General features: G+C 41.4%; 2 protein-coding genes across 8 annotated transcripts; both read left to right on the forward strand.

The window, feature by feature from the left end:
* The first annotated feature begins 5525 nt into the window (after nucleotides 1-5525).
* Nucleotides 5526-6321, forward strand: H1-4 (H1.4 linker histone, cluster member). Its single transcript, XM_028107521.2, has one exon. The coding sequence runs from the start codon at nucleotides 5566-5568 to the stop codon at nucleotides 6223-6225; it is 660 nt and encodes a 219-aa protein (XP_027963322.1). The 5' UTR covers nucleotides 5526-5565; the 3' UTR covers nucleotides 6226-6321.
* A 726-nt stretch (nucleotides 6322-7047) lies between these two features.
* On the forward strand, nucleotides 7048-20813 carry LOC114212603 (histone H2B type 1-M). 7 transcript variants are annotated; one of them, XR_015768406.1, is made up of 4 exons: nucleotides 7048-7525; nucleotides 12943-13586; nucleotides 14719-16156; nucleotides 19996-20813. XR_015768406.1 is itself a non-coding variant. In XM_088024149.1 (2 exons), exon 1 carries the CDS (start codon nucleotides 7136-7138, stop codon nucleotides 7514-7516), a length of 381 nt encoding a protein of 126 aa, XP_087880275.1. In that variant the 5' UTR covers nucleotides 7048-7135; the 3' UTR covers nucleotides 7517-7525; nucleotides 19996-20013. The 7 variants fall into 7 exon arrangements, 3 of the variants coding, with proteins under 3 accessions (XP_087880275.1, XP_027963336.1, XP_027963335.1); XR_015768407.1 differs by having other exon boundaries at nucleotides 14719-15823; nucleotides 19996-20811; XR_015768405.1 differs by lacking the exon at nucleotides 19996-20813 and having other exon boundaries at nucleotides 14719-17157.
* Nucleotides 20814-21537: the final 724 nt, after the last annotated feature.

Below are 21537 nucleotides of genomic sequence, written 5' to 3' on the forward strand. Positions count from 1 at the left end.
ATGACAATTCAGGAAATTCAACAAAACAAAAGCAAGCAAACAAAAGAACAGGAAATGGACATTCGTACAATATTATTTACTAAACTTCAGACTCTTTTCAAATTTGACAAACTTTTCCACCACTGTCCTTTTTCTGTTCCTGGATCTTATTCAGCATCCCACATTGAATTAACTTATTGTTTTTCCTCGGTATTTTCAGGTCTGTAATAGTTCTGTAGTCTGTCCTTGTCTTTCATGACCTTCACACTTTTGAGGAGCACTGATCCATTATTTTAAAGAATGCCACTCGATTGGAATTTGTCTGATGTTTTCTTATCAGTGGAGTGAGTTTATGCATTTCTGCCAGTAAATATCACAACAATGAGGAAATGTCTTCTCAATGCAAGGAGTTCACCATGTCAATAGGTCCTATTACGTGTCATGTTTACTTGCTCACTTAGTGGAGGTGATGACTGCTGAGATTAGCCACTGTACACTTAACTACCTTTGCTTCATAGTTGATAGGTATTTAGGGAAGATAGGAAGATACTCTGAGCCTGAAAATCCTGCTGCTCCTTAAACTCTCACCAAGTGATGTTAGCAATGGCAATATGGCAGAGTTGTCCCTTCTCTTTATGTATGTATTTATTTATGGATACATATTTTACTCAAGGCATTAAAAAATCCAATATTATCCATTTTTATTTTGTTGCGCAAATGGCATCAGCTTTGGCCATTAGTCGCTCCTTGAAACTGGCTGGCATGTTTTTTCAACATTTCCATCTTTTTAAAAACATGTCCTATCTTCTGGTACCATAAGATGTTCCAGGCCCATCCTGTATTCTCCCTGCTCCATCCTTGGAATCAACCACTTATCCAAGGAGCCCTGGTTCTTTTTATTGGAGAATGATGTTTACCAAAGATTGTGTGCCAGGTGTGTTCATTGCTGCAAGAGTGTCACTATTGGTAGGCCCTCTCAGCTGACAGAGCAAGGAAATATATGTGTATATTAACCCATGCACACACACACATCTATGTCTTTGTACCTATATAATTGTAGATACACTTCTGCTTCTAATCAGGCCCACAAGGTTCACTTCAACCAAATACTTCTTTTTCCAACCATAAGAACACTACATCTCATTGTCTACAACGTATTTACTTCATTGGTCAATTCTGGTAGACACATGGGTAGTTTCAGAATGGTTAAGTCATGTCCCTGAAATATTTTATTAGATTACAACCCTTCAGGGTTATTATTTTGCTCAGTTAATACAGCTTGGTTCCTTTGTTAGTGCTTATATTCCATGTGGGTTCCTTCCCCAACCCTACCGCTTTTAATAGTTTCTTTTGCTGGTACATGAAACCTTACCATAGTTGTAAGAGTCAGAGTTACACAAATAGACGTACTCAATAAACCATTCCTCCCTCCTCACCCTTGCTGCTCTGTTCCCCTTTCTCCCTTCCTTATACTCCTTTCTAAACTTCCCCCCATAGAAAACTCATCTCCTTTGTTTTTGGTTTATCCATCCTGTATATCTTCTGCATAAATAATCAGAAAATGTGTTTTCTTATGGCCTCTTCTTTCCCTTACGGAGGGAAGCATACTATGGATACTCTTTTGCACTTGGCTTTGTCCTTTAGTCACACATTCTGGAATTCACTCCTTATTACTTCATAGAGATCTTTCTGACTCATTTTTGTAGCTGCATATTCCTCAGTTCTGCAAATATGCCCTAGGTCACTCAACCACTCTCTCCTGTGTGGATATTAAAGTTCTTCCCAACGTTTCACAGTTCCAAACAGGCAGTAACAAATAACAAAGGGTGTGCAAACACACTTCTGTTGGCTGAATTAGAAAAAAAATGAATAGTAGTTTTTAAAGGAACATATAGCTCCTTTTAAGAAAAATTCTCCAGGAATGTTCTACGCCAAAAGCTAAGAGAGAGGAACCATTAAAAGTCCACAAAGGGGAAGTCTGTCCCAACAGATAGAGTTCCACAGGTCTTCACAATGCTGCCATGTCCCTGCGCACAAAACACCTCCCCTGAAGAAGCCGGGGAGGGGGCACTCATTTGTCTTACAAAAAATACCTCTTTCCCAAACTCTATCTTCAAAAAAGCAATCATGGTAACATTAAAATAGCCAAGTCCAGAATTAAGTGCTTGGAACCCAGAGTGGTTGAGTAAAAGGAACCAAACACAGGCCTCCCATTCCCTTCAACTTTTGTGCAAATCATATTGCTGTTCCTCTAGCATAATTGTTATCGTGTCCAAAATGGAAATGTTCGCCGAGTGCTCCCCACTTTCCATTACTCAGGGTTTTTCCTAGAGGCTTAAAAAAGGTCAATATTAGGAAATTTCCTTTTTAGCTCATTAGAGATTAATACACTTGAGAATATTTCATGGGTTCAAGAAATTGCATGAGGATGACTCCTCCCAGTCTGGCCCTATGGTCCTGCACAGAAGAAATACATTTCACACAGGGGTGGCATCAACACACAAAAAGCTAAGTGAATAACTGAAACCAAATGAATTGGGCTCTGATATTTGATATCCTATTCTAGTTCATTAAAAAAAAGAAACATTTGGCCTGTGCTACTCAATTGATTTCACAACCTCTAATGATTATTCACACCTGCAGTCTGGAACGCACTTTCAGAGCACATGCTTTGAAGCCAGGCAGATATGAACTGGAATTCTAGATGTACCTCATAGCAGACTCAGAAGCCCTTAGCCTGTGTAAGCCATGTCCTCCTATGTAAAATAGGGACAATATCCCAAACTAGGGATTGTTGCCTTGACTAAGTAAGAATGTAGGTACCACACAGAGTACAATAACCAGTAAATGGAAAGGGTAGTTTTTATTAAGAATGATAAAATGGGATGAGAAGTGGAGATGCTGTGCTAGGTGGTTCTGGGAGTCCACAGGCTGCCGAGACCCAGTCCACCCTATGTGGATGGAAAAATCATGAAGCCCAGGAGCCTTTGCCATCACTCTCCTTTCTCCTTCTAGAGGCCACACTAGTGCCCAGTAGGGTGCCAATCCAAGGAAGTCAGGATTGGACTGCTGCTGGCCCCACCCTCTCAACCCAAGGTCATGTCCAGCATGGGCGTTCTTGTTCCACAGGAACACTCACATGAGGGAAAACATTTTTGTCCTGTTGGTCACCTCCAGTGACAGTGGTAGTTTCCAGGCTCAGCTGGGCATCAGAGGGAATTGAGGGCTTGTTAAATATTCAGATTCTGAGACTCACTAGAGTTATTGGTTCAGAATCATCTGGAGCAAGACTTTGGAATCTATATTTAAAATATAAGCACACATGCTCACACACATACACTCCCCAGGTGGTTGAAATATAGCCGGCCAAGCTGGCAGATCAACAGTGTAAAGTAGAGCCTTTGGTGTTACTCCTATTTCATCGTAGAAGAGTGTCAAATAAATATTTGCTTTAATAGTGAGAGATCGTCGATGGATTATTTGAATCCATGACTTAATTTTACTTATAGGAAAACACATCACACCATAGGACACAATCAAACATGAGTTGGAAGATCACAGGATTTGGAGAGTTTAAGTCCCTCCACCACGTCAGAAATAGTAAGGGATACATAGAATCAAGTCAGACATTTAAGAGAAAACTTCAATGGGTTGCATAAATTTCAGCCATTTACAAGAGGTATTGTCACTGAAAATGAGTATAATATACTGTTCTGGGATTGAGTTCCCATAAATCAGTTTCCCCAGAAACTATCAACTGGTCTGTTTTGGAACCTCATCCTCTCCCTTTTTATTTTTACATATACCAAAGGGCATATTTATTTTTCACTAGCATGCACTAATTACACTGAAATGTTTATACAACTAAGGCTTTAAAAATACTGATAATTTACATCACTTTTATACCAGCATTAATTTAAATAACACTAATTTGAAACATTTAAATACTGTTGTATCAAAGGTATGTATTCCCTTTGATTTCAGTAGGAGGGTCTGTTGTGTGTGGAGAGGATGAATTAAACTAAAAATTAATGTGATGTCCAGTGCTGTGTTACAACCAGCTACCCCCACCGAATACTGTCACATCACTTAATAGCACTGGCCAAAATTGTACTTTGTTTCTCAAGTACACGGCTTGCAAGTTTTTAAAGACAATTCCATCCAGACCATTTTCCAGGAATAATTCCTTTAGTACATATCCATTCTTTAGTACATGTCCATTGCCAACATGTACTCTTTGCTGATTGGGTGACTACCTAAACAAATCCATCTTTCAGAGACCTGGCAGAGGATGTCTTCAGAGGGCAATGACTTAACTTGCATAATCCCTCAAAGATCTGCCTCTGAGTTGGAAATCTGAACTTATAATTCAATCCTACATGTAACTTGTTTTCTTTCTTATGGAACACTGGGAAGCATACAGCCATAATCTTCGTGACTGAAGCCATCCATATTTGATGTGTGGACTAGCTATTCATCAACTATTGAGTAATAACAGGGTCTGGGTTTCTCTAATAAGGGGAGTAGAGATGTTATAATTTACACTTCCCATTTTTCCCCCTCATGATCGACGCTTGAATTTCAATTCTAACTCCTTTATTAGTTTAATCCTGAAGAATATGCCAAAAGAACTCAGCAACACTGCAAATTATTCGAAGTGCCCCTCCACTTACAGTGATTTTATGGACTTCATCTCTGTGTCGTGTGAAAATTAATCCTTTTCCATCTGTATACCCTGACTATGTTTTGGGACCCCTTACCGTCCCAAATATCCTGAATTCAAGGTATCTAAACTCATGCAGCAGTTGTCCAGGGAAAAGAGAAGCAACAGCCCCGCCCCCAACCCTTGGGAGCAGAAAGGAAAAGAATTATCCTAAAGAATTATTTTAAAACCCCGTTGCAGCAGACAGAAATAAAACCATGACTGCATAGATTGATGTCCCAGGGGTCCAAAATCTAACCCCAAATGGGCAATAATTTGTTTGGCATTAAACTAAACCAGTTTGATGAACTCAAATGCCCTCGGCTCAATAGGCAGGACTCTCGGAGGAGCCTGTGTTACTTCCCTCACTTAAGCGCAGTTTTGTAATAAAAATCTTAGTGCCAGTGGCATGGTTTTTGGACATATAAGAAGCTAACCACTTGGAGAATCCTATTTGAGAGGTCAGAAAACTCCACAGTTAAAGATCGGTTTATAATTTACGAAGAAAATAGAAAGTTTTGTTTCTCTGAGTTGAAATTTGAAGAGCACGGCGGGAAATATTGCAAGTTTTTGGCATAAAGCTTTGTGCTTTCTTCATAATTTGAGACCAGCGTGAAGCCCGAGGCTTCAGGGATCATTTTCTGAGAAAAACCGGGCGATTCGATGTAGAGAATTTTGATATTTTTGGCATTTTTTGAGGTGTAACAAACACAACTCGGGATCCGAGAGGACACTCTGCGGCTGCCAGCGAGGCGGGCTGGACAGCGCACCAATCACGGCGCAGCTCCGCCCTATATAAACGGGAGGGCGCAGCGGCGCGGCCCGAGTCCCGGCCAGTGCCTCTGCTTCCGGCTCGAATTGCTCTCCCCGCGCCCGCCTTCAACATGTCCGAGACTGCGCCCGCCGCGCCCGCAGCTCCGGCCCCTGCCGAGAAGACGCCCGTGAAAAAGAAGGCCCGCAAGTCGGCAGGTGCCGCCAAGCGCAAGGCGTCCGGGCCCCCGGTGTCCGAGCTCATCACCAAGGCCGTCGCCGCCTCCAAGGAGCGCAGCGGCGTGTCCCTGGCCGCGCTCAAGAAGGCGCTCGCGGCCGCCGGCTACGACGTGGAGAAGAACAACAGCCGCATCAAGCTGGGCCTCAAGAGCCTGGTGAGCAAGGGCACCCTGGTGCAGACCAAGGGCACCGGCGCCTCGGGCTCCTTCAAGCTCAACAAGAAGGCGGCCTCGGGGGAAGCCAAGCCCAAAGCCAAGAAGGCGGGTGCGGCCAAGCCCAAGAGGGCCTCAGGGGCGGCCAAGAAACCCAAAAAGGCCGCGGGGGCGAGCACCCCCAAGAAGAGCGCTAAGAAGACCCCAAAGAAGGCCAAGAAGCCTGCCGCGGCTGCGGGAACTAAAAAGGCTAAGAGCCCGAAAAAAGCGAAAGCAGCCAAGCCTAAGAAGGCGCCCAAGAGCCCTGCGAAGGCCAAAGCGGTGAAACCTAAAGCGGCCAAGCCAAAGACCGCTAAGCCCAAGGCAGCCAAGCCAAAGAAGGCGGCAGCCAAGAAGAAATAAGTTCCTTTGGCCAACTGCTTAGACGCTCAACACAACCCAAAGGCTCTTTTCAGAGCCACCCCAGACCTCAGGAAAAGAGCTGTTGCACACTGTATTCGTGGGGGGCGTGGCGGGAGGGAGGGCGCACCGCGGAGGGGCGGTACCTCCAACCCCGGGAAGTGGTTCCCACAACAGCGCCAGCTACGTCCACCTGACCCTTAACGGAGTTTCATGGTGTAGCTGCTTTCAGGTCCAGGGAACATGGCTGATATCGCCATACGGACATCAGTGCTATTTACCACCTATTTCTCCGCTTTATGGAAGTGAGTGCGCCAAGTGCGAGGAAGAGAAGCAAGTTGGGAAACAATCCAGGCAGGCACTCCTTTTTTTTCAGGAGGTAATAAGCACTACGTATTCGGAAAAAGATGTCGAGCAGCCCAGAATATCGCAGACCTCTTACTTGTAAAGCGAATGTGTTTGTCAATGGTTTCATTTTCAGGCCAAGAACTACGTTCTAGGACCTTCGGGAGGACCACCAGGTGTCCCGTGGTGGAGGGCTCCGTGAACACGGGAAGCCGTACTAGCTAGCAGGGAGCTGTCTACACCAAAGAACCCAAAAAGCTAACCTCACAAAACTTTCATTGGTCCTCGGAGAAATACCAGCGCAATTCCATTAGAGGCTTATTTATACTAGGTTTGGGCAGACTACTCTAGGCCTTCTGATTGGGTCGAAGCAAAGTAACGAAGCAGCCAATGAAAAGCCAGGACTGCATGTATCTTTTACATTCGCATTTGTGACGACACACTAAAATTAATCCAATCCGGAAGGAAATCTTGCTAACCTCATTTGAATACCGCATCTATAAATAAACGGGGCTTTAGCGCTCCCGATTATTTCCCAGGTCTTAGAGTGTTCTAACTTAACGCTGGGATGCCTGAACCCACCAAGTCGGCTCCGGCCCCGAAGAAGGGCTCCAAGAAGGCGGTGACCAAGGCGCAGAAGAAGGACGGCAAGAAGCGCAAGCGCAGCCGCAAGGAGAGCTACTCGGTGTACGTGTACAAGGTGCTGAAGCAGGTGCACCCCGACACCGGCATCTCGTCCAAGGCCATGGGCATCATGAACTCGTTCGTCAACGACATCTTCGAGCGCATCGCGGGCGAGGCGTCCCGCCTGGCGCATTACAACAAGCGCTCGACCATCACGTCCCGGGAGATCCAGACGGCCGTGCGCCTGCTGCTGCCCGGGGAGCTGGCCAAGCACGCCGTGTCCGAGGGCACCAAGGCCGTCACCAAGTACACCAGCTCCAAGTGAACTTACCAAGTAAGCCTCTTGTGATCCCAACCCCAAAGGCTCTTTTCAGAGCCACGCATGCTTTCAATAAATGAGCTGTAATCCTCTCATTCTGAGAGCTATTCTCAGATGTCTCCCAAACTTAAATTAGCTAGGGCTTTATTTCCGGTTAGGGCTTCTAGCAAGTATGTGCACGTTCCCCGGTCAATTACAATAGCCACCATAAATTGAGCGCTCACGATGAACAAAAAAGGTTTTATATAACCATTAATCCTTTAGTTTCACAAAACTAATCAATTTCAAATGAAAATGCCATTTCAAGGGTAGAGCTCTCCTTTCCGTGTGCGGGGCTCCAAATTCATCGTGACGTTCAAGGACTTGGTTAAGGACCTCTTACCGGGTGCACAAAGAGCAGGCTCTGAAAAGTTTGTTCTGCTCAGAGCTCTGCTTTTTCTTTTTAGCATATAGGTTTGTAATACTGAAAAAACCCGAAGACAATATGAGCTTTCACAGAAATCTTACATAGGCTTTCCTGGTTTGCTACCTTTACAATTCCTGTCCTTTCAGCTGGGGGGACCAGGGGGCGCAGGTGGAGGGAGGGCGGTGATGGGGGCGGTGAGGGGTTGGGGGGGCAGTCTGTGTTGTATGTGCTGTATCCTAAAGGCACAGAAGGACAGGAAGGGGAACCTGTCCTGTCTTAGAGAGGCCTTCAAATCCTGTCAGCTATTACACCTTCTCTCCTAGGAAGCTCTTTTCCATTTACACTCTTCTTCCGGCAGCATTTAGCTGCAAGGCCCGGTGGGTCACAAGAGAGAAGCCCACTACTCAATCCCGTAAGGTGTCCGACTGATTAGACGTGCGTTACCCCAGGACCGAGGCCCCCTTCTCAGTACCAGGACTCTTTCCCCGTGTCCCCGGGAGGTAAGGACTGAGAGGAGGGAGAAAGGGAAGGGAAGCCCTTCCTGGCAGGATGTGGCTTCTGCTGTACATGAGAAACTTTCCTGGTGTAGCTGACAACCTGACCCGTTACATCCTCACAGGAGAAGGATGAACTAGAAATGAACACACACGCGCACCCACCCCTACCCACGCTCACCATAGAGGATTGCAACAAGAGTGTGTCCTGAGCCTCGGTGCTGAGCGAGGTAGATTCCGCCATGGAGAATTTGGGCTACAACTCACTGTTTCTGCCATTAAGATCACAGGGATTCAGGATACACCCAGGCTGAGAATTAATTTAGGGATATCCCAAGTTGGTGCCTCTGAGCACCTGGTAAATGCAAAGACACAGTCTCTGTGGAGGAATAAGCTTCATTTTAGGTTTCAACAAATCCCCACAGATAAGATACCAAAAAAAAATGAATGAGCAGTTTCACAACCAAAATCAACACACCATTCGACAAGACACTGTGACCAAGAATAAGAGAAGCACACGATGGAAACAAAAAGTGAAAAAATTAACAGATACAGATTTCAGATTGCTAACTTTAATATATTTAAAACAAAACAAAAAAAGGTCTATTTGAAATATGCTGAGGGATTAAGAATACAAAGAATTTTCCAAAAAGATTTGAGAGAACCAAATACAAATTCTAGAAATGAATGTATATAATTATAAGAAAATTAAAATTAAAGGCTTGCTGGATAGGTCAAATAGTCATTTGGCCCCAGATGAAGCAGACTTTGTCCAAAATGCAGGGAGAGAAATGTAAAAGTGAATTTAAGAGATCTGGAATTAGTACTAAATTTGTCCCCCATACGTCTAATCATGATACCACAAAGACAACCAGAGAGAACGGTGCAGCTGTGAGCTTTCAAAGATCATGGCTGAGACTTTTTTAGAGTTGATGGTAAGTAATTTAATTACTCACGTAATTAAAAATAAAATAGAGTGAAACTCATACAACAAAAGGGGGCCACTCTTTCACACTGTGAATTAATCCCCATAAATTCCCACAACAAATGGAAGGCTGATTTTCACAAGGTTCTACTTTCTAATCTGTTCTGACAGATGGCATCAGACTGAAGCACTTATAAATTCTTGGGGGGAGTGGGAATAATTGAGAAATTGATTATTTACATGCACTTTATATCTATCTGAGTACTAAACTTTGCCAATTCTAATCAATAGTTAATGGACTGTTTCCATTAAATCAAAAAGTTTGATATGCTTTCCAATATCTATTTCTCTTAATTACTTTCATCATGTTATTGTGTTAGCTAAAATTACAAACTATTTGCCATGTTGGGTATGCTAGCAGGCATCACCGTCTTTTTCTTCCTTCTCATTAAAGTGGCTTTGGTTGTTCATGCCTTATGAAAAACTTATTTGCCTGACTACACATGTGTGTGAGTGTGTAATCTGTTTGTGTTGATTAGTTTCCTTCTAAATATATTTTAAGAGTTTTTATTAGAAATGCTATGTGAATTTTTGACATTTGATGGAATCATGTGCTTCTCCTCCTTTATCCTGCTACAATGAAGTATAGGTAGTTTCCTAATGTTACTCCATACTTGCATTCCCAGGCCAAATCTTATTTGGTCATGTTGTATTATTATCTTAAATACTGGCTGCACACATTTTAATATGTCAGAGGGATTTTTTCCTCCTCTATTCATACATAAAATCATTCTGTGGTTTTTTCTTTTGGGCTCATCCATATAGATGGTAGTCATTAAGATTATGGTAACTTAAAAAAAACTTAATTATGGCCTCTCCTCTATTATCTACTGCTATGTAACAAACTACCTAAAAACTCAGCAGCTTAAATCAATGAACATTTGTTATCTCATTTTGTTTCTGGGTTGTCAGGAATCCAGAAGTGACTTGCTGGGAGGTTCTGGCGAGGGTCTCTCAGGTTGAAGTCAAGATGTAAACATGGGCTGCAGTCACCTGAAGGCTTGACTGTGCTGGAGGGTTCCCTTCCAAAGTTGGCTCACTCCCATGCTACCCGCGTTCCTGTTGGCTCTTGGCAGGAGGACCTCAGTAGGACCTCTGTGCCTTGCCATATAGACCTCTCAGGAGGGCTAACTGACTCTCTTCCACAAAGACAAATCACAGAGAGAGGCGGGGAGGAATTAGCCACAAAGTCTCTGAGACCTAGTTTCAAATGTCACACCCTGTCATTTCTGCCACTGTCTATTAATTAAGCAAGTCACTTAAACGTGGCATATATTCAGAAGGGGGGAACAAGGCTCCATCCTTCAAGGTAAGGATAGTACATTCGTGAACATACTGCAAAATCACCATATCATCTTTTTTATGCTTTAAATACTTGATTGTAAAAAGTATTTGTGCTTTAAAGAGTAGACAGAAATCAGCTGTATAATCACCTGGACCTAATACTTTTATATGTGGTAGCTTGTTCAGAATTCCAGGAAATTAGACTGCAACTGACCACTGTCCACAGACAAAAACAAATAAAACTCCCACATGATGTCCTGATGGACTTTTCCCTGAGATTGTAAGGAACCAAACAGTGGTCTCTGTAGTTACATAAAACCAGCACGTTGCAGGTACTTATAGAAAATACTGAATGAATCAAATCAATTCATCCGAGAATTCCTAACCAGCCACCTGTACAGTGAATCTCTGGTTCATGATGGTTGTACGAATGTCCAACAAAATGGATAGGTATGAAAAAAAACAAATTAAAAGTGAAAATAAATACAATAAAAAGGAAAAACCCCAGAAAATACTTTGGCTTATGAACATACAAGAAATTAACAATATGAAAAAACACAAATTAATAAAATTTGCAATTGGACAAGAAGTTAAAGCTAAATTAATAGATTTCAAAGGTAGAATTTGAATTGATGATTGAGTCAGACTTAAAAAACAGCTACCATGTTTAAAGTGAAAGGTAACAGATTAAGTGGTAGCAAAAGGGCATAAAAGAAGAAATCGAAGAGCACAATTTAGTCATGACGGCTTATAAGGTGATCCTTGACATTTGTCAACATTCCCTGCTCAATTGTACCATGGCAATAATTCAGAGTATTTCTTATAAATCAGTCATTTAAGAGGCAGTCATTGAATATCTTTGGGCCAGACACAGGCAAGGGCACTAGAAATACAAAGAGAGATGAGGTTGTTCTTGACCTTCTGGAGCCCTCAGTTTTGTAGACCATGAAGGAAACTTACAGCTAATTGCCTATTTTTTGTTTGTTTCTTTGTTTGTTTGTTTGTTTTATTATCATCCACTAAGACCTAAAAGAGTGTTTATCACTCTTTGGAAATCTGCTGGCAGATGAATAGACTTGGGCGCATCTGGGAACTACAAAATTAATTAAGTTAGGCAAAATATTTATTCAAATATGTGAGTAAGAAACAGAATACAGTAATACTATCATTGTGACATGGTACAAAGTTAAGGAACAGTCCCATTAGACTGACCTCATGTCTGACATCAACTGCAAAGTTGATGGGTCTCTAAATCCATCCTCAGATTTGGTAATTCTTTAGATGACTCACAGAATTCACTAAAAGTTTTTATACTCAAAGTTGGGGTTTAGTATATCAAAAGGATAGAGATTAAAAATAAGCTAATTTCACTCATGTGGAATTTTAAGAAACAAAACGAACATAGGGGAAGGGAAGAAAAAAAGAAACTAATACAAAAAGAGAGGGAGACAAACCCTAAGAGACTCTTAACTCTAGGAAACAAAGTGAGGGCTGCTAGAGTGAGGTAGGTGGACGGATTTGGTAACTGGGTGACGGGCATTACGGCGGGCACTTGATGGAATGAGCACTGGGTGTTGTATGCAACTCGTGAATCACTAAATTCTACCTCTGAAACTATATATGCTATATGTTAATTAAATTGAATTTAAAAAAATTTTTTTTAAATAAGCCAAGGTAAGAGGCACATGAGCAGAGTCTCAGAGGTTCCCAACTCAGAGCTTCCAGTAGTCCTTTCCCTTTGTGGGTGTGGGGAGTATTAATGCCTCCTGCAGCACAACAATATTGTAACAACACAATACACATTGTCAACCACAAGGCTTTAGCACATAAACAAGGATGACCATCCACATGGCTGATCTTTTAGTCCACAGTCCCTCTGGAGGTAGTCCAGGTACCACATGGCCCAAAGCTTCCAACAGAAATGATATTATTAACACTCTCCTGTGCAGCCCAAGGCCTATCGGTAAACAAAGATAGTCTTATGCTGCAGGACATTCCAGGGGCCCAGACATCACCTCCCAGCAAAGGGCAAAGGCCACACCTCCCTTTGGGTATGTTAGTGCTTTACTACACACATAGTCCTAAGAAAAATGATACTTTTTACAGTTTTGAATAAGATATCTGTCATTGACCATAACTTGAATTCTCCAACTGTTTGCTTTTTGATGGTTCTGTCACATAGTTTTGGCTATTTCGATTGACTGCGGACCCAAATGTTATACGGAGTTTTCTTATCGAAGGCTATTTTTTGTACTTTATTCAGATGAATGACTTCGGCAGTCTCCTCCTTGACTTACACTCCCAACTGCCTTCCAAACCTTGGCTGCAGGAAAGAAGCCTGAGGAGAGGTGGAGATCACGTTGGGGGGAGTTCCGAGTTCTTGAGCTCCATTTTGGTGGCGTGGGTTTGCAGCGCTATACACAGGAAGAAAGGCTCCCTTTGCTTTATTTGAACAGCAGCATTTGAGTGACTTTTCCTTTCATAACCATGACATCTGCTACCATGGATAGGGAACAGGAATGTGGAAAAGTGAAGGACTAAAGTTTTAGAATTTGGTCTAAAACTTTAACCATGAAGGTTAAGCTGTATCTCATAAGTACAAAACAATGTAAGTATCACAACCAAGTTATGGCTATTTTTTAGGAAAGACAGAGAAGCACAGGGGGAAGAATAGAGGTGAGAAAACTTGAGAGGGACTCAGAAAAAGAATGGAAGAAGCAAATGGCTACTACCAAAGGACAGACGGAGCCTGAAGACCAAAGAGAAGCCACAGAGCACGCTCGTCAAAGAAAGCAGAAAGGGAAACGAGGGAGATGAGGAGAATCACCGTGTCATGTTTTGGATGCTTCAGCTGGGTATACCACCTGTTACACACTGAAATACTCCCCGCATTCCTTGGGTTTTGGGGTGAGTGGATGGATTACAATGTTACCGCATCTGGGAGATACTCTCCGATCAGCAAAAGTCAAACGGCGCCCTTCTATCCCATTCTTAACCTATTCTGTTCACTCTTCATTACACTTAGCAAAAGTGACATGAATTTGTATATTGTTTCTTTCCTCTTCCCATTCTCCAGACAGCAAGCTCCACTGGGAGGGTTGGTCTTTTTTTGCTGCTGACTCCCCAGTGCCTGAGGCTGTTGCAGGCATACAATGGGCTCTCGAGGAGGATCTGCAGCAATCATAACTAACAAAGTATATGTATATCTATAACAACAGCGATAGAGGCCAGAGCTGAGTTGTTGCAATGGTTCAATAAACGAAGTGACTCAGGCTTTTGGGGACTTATTTTCCACATTTATACAACAATAAAATAATTCTAAGAAGTCGTGTACTATTAAGGATTAAGTGAGATAAATCATGTAACGTTCTTAAAATGCTTATAGACATTTAGTATACACTCACCAATTGTTAGCAGGTACTATATTTTCTTTAGTCACTGAATTAAAAGGACAATCAGAGTAGTCAGTTCTTCTCGGGTCAAAAACTAAAGAGAAAATATGAGCTTTGAACTGCTCAAATCCCACCTCCAGCAGTGTATTTGGGGGATTTGGAACAAAGATCATCTTGTTCAGGAATATCTCTTGGCTAAGCATGGTTTGAGACATTATCTGTTCATGCTACAAATGACTGAGGCATAGGTAATATTGGAGTAAAGGTATCTCATAGCACATTATACGGGCATGTGATAAAACACCTCTCTTCCCTGTACATCAAATATCAATACTGATTGCAAAATGGCACCGAAGAAATAAACCATTTTTATTTCTTCAGTTATAGGAGAGAGATGCAGAGAAGAAGTGAATGCAATGAGTAACTGAAAATGTGGATGAGCTCATAGATTTATGAAGTATAAAAGTCTGATCCGCCTGAGAATGATTGATTAGCGTGTATATCCTGCTCAAATCTAACCTGTCCTGGTTTGTTTTACACTGATTCATCAGGAGAGCATTACCTCGGGAAGAGCCTAAATAAAAGTGTTTTAGCATTTTCACTGTAGTTTTGCTCTAATTATAAAAATAGAATCTACTTCCTTACAGGCCCAGTGACTGGGAATTCATATTTACCATGGAGTACCTTTGATGGAGACGTCTAAGTGAGGACAAAACGTCTGTAGATGAGAGGTTATCATTAATCGGACCTGGAGAAATGGAACGCTGCATTCATTGTTGATTCAAATCCCTCTCCCAGATCTCGCCTTTCTAGACATACGTAATTTTCACCTTATACTCTGGCATCGAAGTCTGAGTGGGTAAGGGTTAAGCCCTGTTTTGGCTTTGGTAACGATCTTGAAGGTAAACGGCTCGGTTTAGCTCAGCTGACATTTGAAGAGGCACCTCCAGCACCTGACCTAAGGGAAGCACAATACTTCAAAGCAGTCCCAAACTTCAGCGCGCACCCAAATCAGCTGAAGTGTTTTTTAAAGCTCAGATTGCTGGGCCCCACCTCACAGATGCTGATGCACTGGACCTCTAGCAGGATCGGATTATTTGCATTCCTACACTGTCCAGGTGCTGCCGATGCTGCGGGTCCGGGGACTCACGCCAGAGAACTGCGCTTTCGACCGGAAGAGAGGATTTCCTTGAAATACTAGTACCGAACAGCAACACAATTACACTCCGGTTTAAACTGGAACTGCAGAGGCCGAAAAACTGGCAGCGGCCGTCACCCACCCTCCGCGTCCACGCAGGCGTGGAAGGGGCCCTGAGGTCCGGCAAGCCCCGCCCCCTCACCCCAGGCCCCCTGGCCACGCCCTCCAATCGCCACCTCATTGGGCCGTTTCCACGCCCGCGTCCCGCCCATTGCCCCAACGAGCCTCCCGTCACGTTACGTTCTTCCGGCTCCCCTGCGGGGTCGCGCGTCTTCTCGCTTCTTCCCGTCGCCTTCGCCGGGGCGGGTTCCCGCGGCGCCCCCTGCTGGTGCGCAGACGCTGGTCACCCGGCGTCGCGGAGCTGCGGCCGGCCCTTCGCCGCCAGGCTCTGGGCGGTTGGCAGGGAAGAACGCAGAGCCGAGCGCTGTGCCGCCCGGGCAGCAGGGCGGCAGTGTCCCTGTGTCCCTCCTGTCCGTCCTGTGCAGTGGCCGAGGGACCCTCCCAGCGCCTCCGCGGGACGGCCGGCTCGCACGCCCCCTGCTCACGGTCCTCAGGTTTCTAGGGCACTTCGTGTGTGCGATGTGTGTGTGGATACTTACTTCATACTCGGTAGCTTTTTCCGCGATTTCATACTCACCTCCGTTAGGCACAGTAGGCACAGGCCGCGGGCCCCAGGGTGCTTTTTGAGGCTCATCAAAATTTTAATTTCTTCTGAAGTCGGAAGATAAATATCAACTGTGAGGTTGACCGAAACGGTCTAATATATAATGTTAATAAATTAACCTCTGTGATTCTAATAATGTTATTAATTATTATTTTAGTCGAGGAAGAGGCCCAAGAAGTCAGAAGTCCTTAGGGTCCACAAAACAGTGAAGCCTCGGGAGCAGGTAGCACACACAATTCTTCCGAGTTATTTTCATTTACCTTAAAAACATGTTTGTTGTTTTGCAAATACCCAGATACGTTTTAAGTTCCTTCCAGATGGTAATCGTGTAATCCTCAGAACACACCTGTGAACTATTAGCCCAGTTACCCGCATCTATATTGAGTCATCTCAGTCTTAAAGTTGTACTTGCCCAATGCCATATAGTTAGTAAGTGGCAGAGGGGATTCTGACTCTGGCCCAGGCAGGTTAGGTCCGGGGCCCCTGCTCTAACCCACTCCACTAAAGACATCTCTTGGTAACCTGCTAACGCAATTAGTTCAAATGACGGCAGGTAAAGTTTAGGCCAGACTCTAGCCAGGTTACTCTGAGCCCTCTTCTCGACTTATAAACACTTGAACAAACATTAAAACAGTTTTAACAGATCAAGTCTATATCCCTAAGATGACCCTAGCCCCTCTTAAAGTGCGTGTCCTAAATCAAAACCCACCATTCTTTACTTTTTTTTCTATTCTTTCTCCTTTTTCTTTCTTCCCTTTCTTAGAATCGTCTTCACTACTTTTGCTCACGAATGTGTATTTCACAATGTTACCAAAAATTCAGTGCACTTTCGTGGCATCACATTAAAACTTTAGTTTATTCGGGAATTTATGAACATTTTAGCATATTGAGTCATCACAAAACATAAACAGTGCAGTGTATGTCTATCTCTTAACTGAAATCAATCTTGTTTTATATCCTTCAGTGACATAGTTTATTCATATAAATTTGGAATTATTTTTCTTGGACGTAGAATCCTTAGACTCTGAAGTACTGCTGTGAATGATGTTTGGTTTTCCTACTTCAGTTCCAGCGAGAGTATTGCTAATGTATACAAAGGCCATGAATTTTATGTGGTGATCATATATCCACCAATCCTGTTGTGCTCTATTAGATCAAATTGTTTCTAGGATCTTGTGGATTTCTTAAATGACATTATTTTCAAAAAATAAAGATAACATTTTTCCCTTATTGAATTTTTATCTATCCTTATTTATACTTCTTGTCTCCTGGTGCTGTCCAGGCCTTGGTGCCATGTGGAATGAGAATAGTACCACAGAACTTTTGTCTTTTTTTTTTTTCAGGAATCCTAAAATTGTGCCCTTATATGTTATGCTCACTATAGCTACTCCTTATAAAATAAGCAGCTACTCCCTCTTGTTCTAGTTTGTTGAAAATGTTTATGATGAAAGAGTGTTATATTCTAGCAAATAATTTCTCAGTATCTATGGAGATGACCACAGTTTTACACTATTAATATCCTACACTGGCAGATTTATGATGTTAAACTTTTCTTCCATTCTTGGGATAAACTCTGCACAATATACTATTATTTGTTAAATAATATGGCTTCTTGGCTTCCATTTGCTTGCTTTTTAAATAGAGCTTTTCTTAAATGTTCTTAAGTAAGACAAAACTATAGTTTTCTGTCTTTTTTGTGTTGTTTCTGCTCAGTTCTGATAATAGGTTATAGATTTTTCAAAAGGAAAAAGGGACGAGATCTATTTCCTACTGAAACAGCTTTTGTAAAATTGGGATTATTGATTCCTTCAATTTCGCTTAAACCTGTGGCCCAACTGTGCTTGGCCTCATTTGGGTTGAGGGGCATAGAACAGATTTTTTTTTTTTAAACTACCCATCCTATTTCCTTAAAATCATAATTTGCTTATTCATTACTTAATATTTTTTCTTGAAAATTATCCTTTTCTATTAAGTATCTTTTTTTTTCATTTGTAAAACTTATTCATAGCATTCTCATGGTTCTTAGTATCTCCCTTTTGGTAGTGACATTCTCTTCTTTATTCCCATAACTATCCCTCTACCGCCGGACCCCCGGACCCCCCTCACATGTACACACACTATTTTTTTCCCTGATTAGTTTTGGTAGAGGCTTGTCTGTTATTAAGTTTTTCAAACCAAAGGTTTTGGTTTATGGATCATCCCAGTTTTTCTATTATTTTTTCTTTTTAAATTTTAAAATTGACATATTGAAAATATGTCAATGTAACAATCCATGGGAATTTATAAATAGTTCTAATAAGAGCTCAAAAGGGTTGGTGGGTATATGAGCACCACATAACAATTCATGACCTTTCTATAAATGAGCAATGACCTATCTGGAATTGAAATAGAAAAGCCAGACTTCATTCACAACAGTACAACAGATTCTAAGGATTCTAAATCCAATTCTCAATCTACTCCCATTTTTATTCTAGCTTTTTTAGTTGAATATCTAGTTTACATATCTTCAGTGTTTCTTGTTGCTTAACATATGCAATTGATATTATATATTTCCCTTTTGGTACCACTACAAATATATTCTACAATTTTTATATGTATTATTCTCATTCATATTTATCTCAAAACATTACATAGTTTCCCTTATGATATCCATTCTAATCCATGTGTTTAGAAGTGTGCTTTTAGTTTCCAAGCATTTGAGAAGATTGTTTCATTTTTAGTTATTTTTTTAACAACATAGTGATTTGACAAGTCTATACATTGTCTATACATTGTGCTGTGTTTACTACGAGTGTAGCCACCATCTGTCAGCACACAAGCTATTACTTTACAATACCATTGGCTATATTCCCTGTACTGTACCTTTCATCTGCCTGATTTATTGATTCCACAACTGGAAGCCTGTGTTCCTCCCCCTCCCCTTTACCCCTTTTGCCCATCCCCCCACTCTTCTCCCCTCTGGCAACCATCAGTTTGTTCTCTGTATTTATAAGTCTGTTTCTGCTTTTTTGTTTCATTGTTTGTTCATTTGTTATGTTGTTTAATTTGCATATGAGTGAAATCATATGGTATCTGTCTTTCTCTGTCTGGCTTATTTCACTTAGCATAATACTCTCTAGGTCCATCCATCCATCATGTTGTCACAAATGGCAAGATCTCATTCTTTGTTTTGGCTAATATTACATTTTATATATGGACACACTCCACATCTTTTTTATCCATTCATCTATTGATGGACACAGGTTGCTTCCATATCTTGGCTATTGTAAATAATGCTAAAATAAATATAAGGGTGTATATATCTTTCCTAATCAATGGTTTTGTTTTCTCGGGTAAATAGTAGTATAATTACTATACCATATGGTATTTCTATTTTTAAGTTTTTGAGGAAACTCCATGCTGTTTTTCACAGTGGCTGTGCTAAGTTACATTCCCACCAACAGAGCATGAGGGTTCATTTTTCTCCACATCTTCAACACTAGTTATTTCCCTTTTTTGTTTTAGGCATTCTGACAGGTGTAAGGCAATATCTCATTCTGGTTTTGATTTGCATTTCCCTGATAATTAGTGATTTGAGCATCTTTTCACGTGTCTGTTGGCCATTTGTATGTCTTCGTTGGAAAATGCCTATACAAGTCACCTGCCCATTTTTCAATCTTATTTTTATTATTTGTGTTGAGTTGTATAAGTTCTTTATATATTTTGGATATTAACACTTTATCAGACATTCCATTTGCAAGTATCTTCTCCCATTCAGCAGGTTCCCTTTTCATTCTGTTGTTGGTTACCTTCTCTGTGCAAAAGTCTTTTATTTAGGTATAGTCCCAATAGTTTATTTTTGCTTTTGTTTTCCTGGCCTGAGGAGACATGGCTAGAAAAACTCTTCTAAGAGTTTTAAGGTTTCAGGTCTCACATTTAGGTCTATAATCCATTTTTAGTTTATTTTGGTATATGGTATAAGAAAGTAGCCCACTTTCATTCTTTTGTATGTAGCTCTCCAGTTTTCCCAGCAACATTTATTGAAAAAAAGAGTCATTTCCCCATCTTGCCTCCTTTTCTTAGATTAATTGTATTGTTACGGAACCTGGACTGGATCACCCGATGGAAGAACCAAGCAGGACCCGGAGATCTTGGAGGACAGGAGGTTTTATTTAAAGGCCGCAGGCTCACAGGAGAGTGGTCTCCAAAGGTCTCAGCCCCCAGCACAAAGAGAGCAATTTATGCACTTCTACTTCCTCATATTTGGCACTTTTGGCACATGCGTGAAGCTGGGCAGGGAGAAGGACCCCGATTGGTGCGCTGAAGCAGAGCAAGAGAAGAACCCGGAAGAGCCCTGAGGCAAGGACTGGGACTCTCCTGCTGGCTCCGTGGGCCATCTTAGGAGACAGATTTTTCTTTATCAATATCATAAAAATTTGGTTTATTTCTGAGCTCTTTATCCAGTTCCATTGATCTATTTTTGTGCCAAGACCATACTGTTTTGATTATTATAGCTCTGTTGAATTTCTTGAAATCTGAGATTTTGACACGTCCAGCTTTGTTCTTTCTCAGGATTGCTTTGGCTATTTGAGGTCCTTTGTGGTTCTATACACATTTTAAGATTATTTATCCTAGTTCTGTGAAAATTACTGTTAGTACTTTGTCAAGAATTGCAGTGACTCTGTAGATTGCTTTGAGTAGTATGGACAATTTAACAATATTAATTCCTCCAATCCATGAGCATGGAATGTATTTCCATTTGTGTGTGTCATCTTTGATTTCCTTCATCAGTGATGTATAGTTTTCAGAGTATAGGTCTTTCACCTCCTTCGTTAAGTCTATTCATTGGCATTTCTAATGCATACTTTCTTTAATGGTGTCCATTATAATGTATGTATTTATAAGTGTGCTTTTAGTTTCCGAGCATATGAGAAGATTGTTTTATTTTTACTATCTTTAAAAAAATCCTTTCTATTGCCCTTTAGTTAGATTATGATAAAAGAGTGCAGTATATATGAAACTGATTTTTTGGTATGTATTGTTACTTTTTCTGAAGCCAGTGTTGAAAATTTGAAATTAAGTGTGTACTTTGAAAATTTCAGATATTCTCTATGTGTTAAGTGAAGGAATCATGGATTAATGAAGTTAGTTCATGGTGTTGTTCAATCTTCTATAACCATAAACATTTTCCTTGTTTACTATATGAATTTCCGAGAGTAGTATATTGAAAGCTTGCCCTACAATTGTAAACTTGAAGTTCTTTTACTAATTCTGGAAGTTACTGCCATACATAGTAGCTATGTGATCAGGTGCCTCAAGGCCCTAAATGCTACATCTTATCAGTGGATTTTTATTTTATTATTATGGAGTATGGCTATTTTCAGTTTTAGAAGTTCTCTTTCGTTTTTGTTTTTGTTTTTGTTTTTGTTTTGATATGCCCAGTTTGGAATGTCCCTTGCTCCTTGACTGTATTATTTCATTTTTATTTCCTTAAGATTTCAGTAAATATTTTATAGTCTCTATGTGATAACTTCAATATCTGAAATTCTTTGTCTGAGGGAGAGGAGGAGATCTAAGGCTCTTTCTCGTTTGGAAGGCTGACTCTTCAAAGTGTTTTCCTCCGAG

Source organism: Eumetopias jubatus, unplaced genomic scaffold (genome assembly GCF_037043125.1).
Source record: "Eumetopias jubatus isolate StellerSeaLion01/CBP00866 unplaced genomic scaffold, mEumJub1_p1.0 scaffold_6, whole genome shotgun sequence".
Classification (NCBI taxonomy): domain Eukaryota; kingdom Metazoa; phylum Chordata; class Mammalia; order Carnivora; family Otariidae; genus Eumetopias; species Eumetopias jubatus.

Bases quoted from the DNA above. Each gene is read 5' to 3' on its own strand.
- H1-4 (XM_028107521.2), top strand. From the start codon at position 5,566: ATGTCCGAGACTGCGCCCGCCGCGCCCGCAGCTCCGGCCCCTGCCGAG.
- LOC114212603 (XM_088024149.1), top strand. From the start codon at position 7,136: ATGCCTGAACCCACCAAGTCGGCTCCGGCCCCGAAGAAGGGCTCCAAG.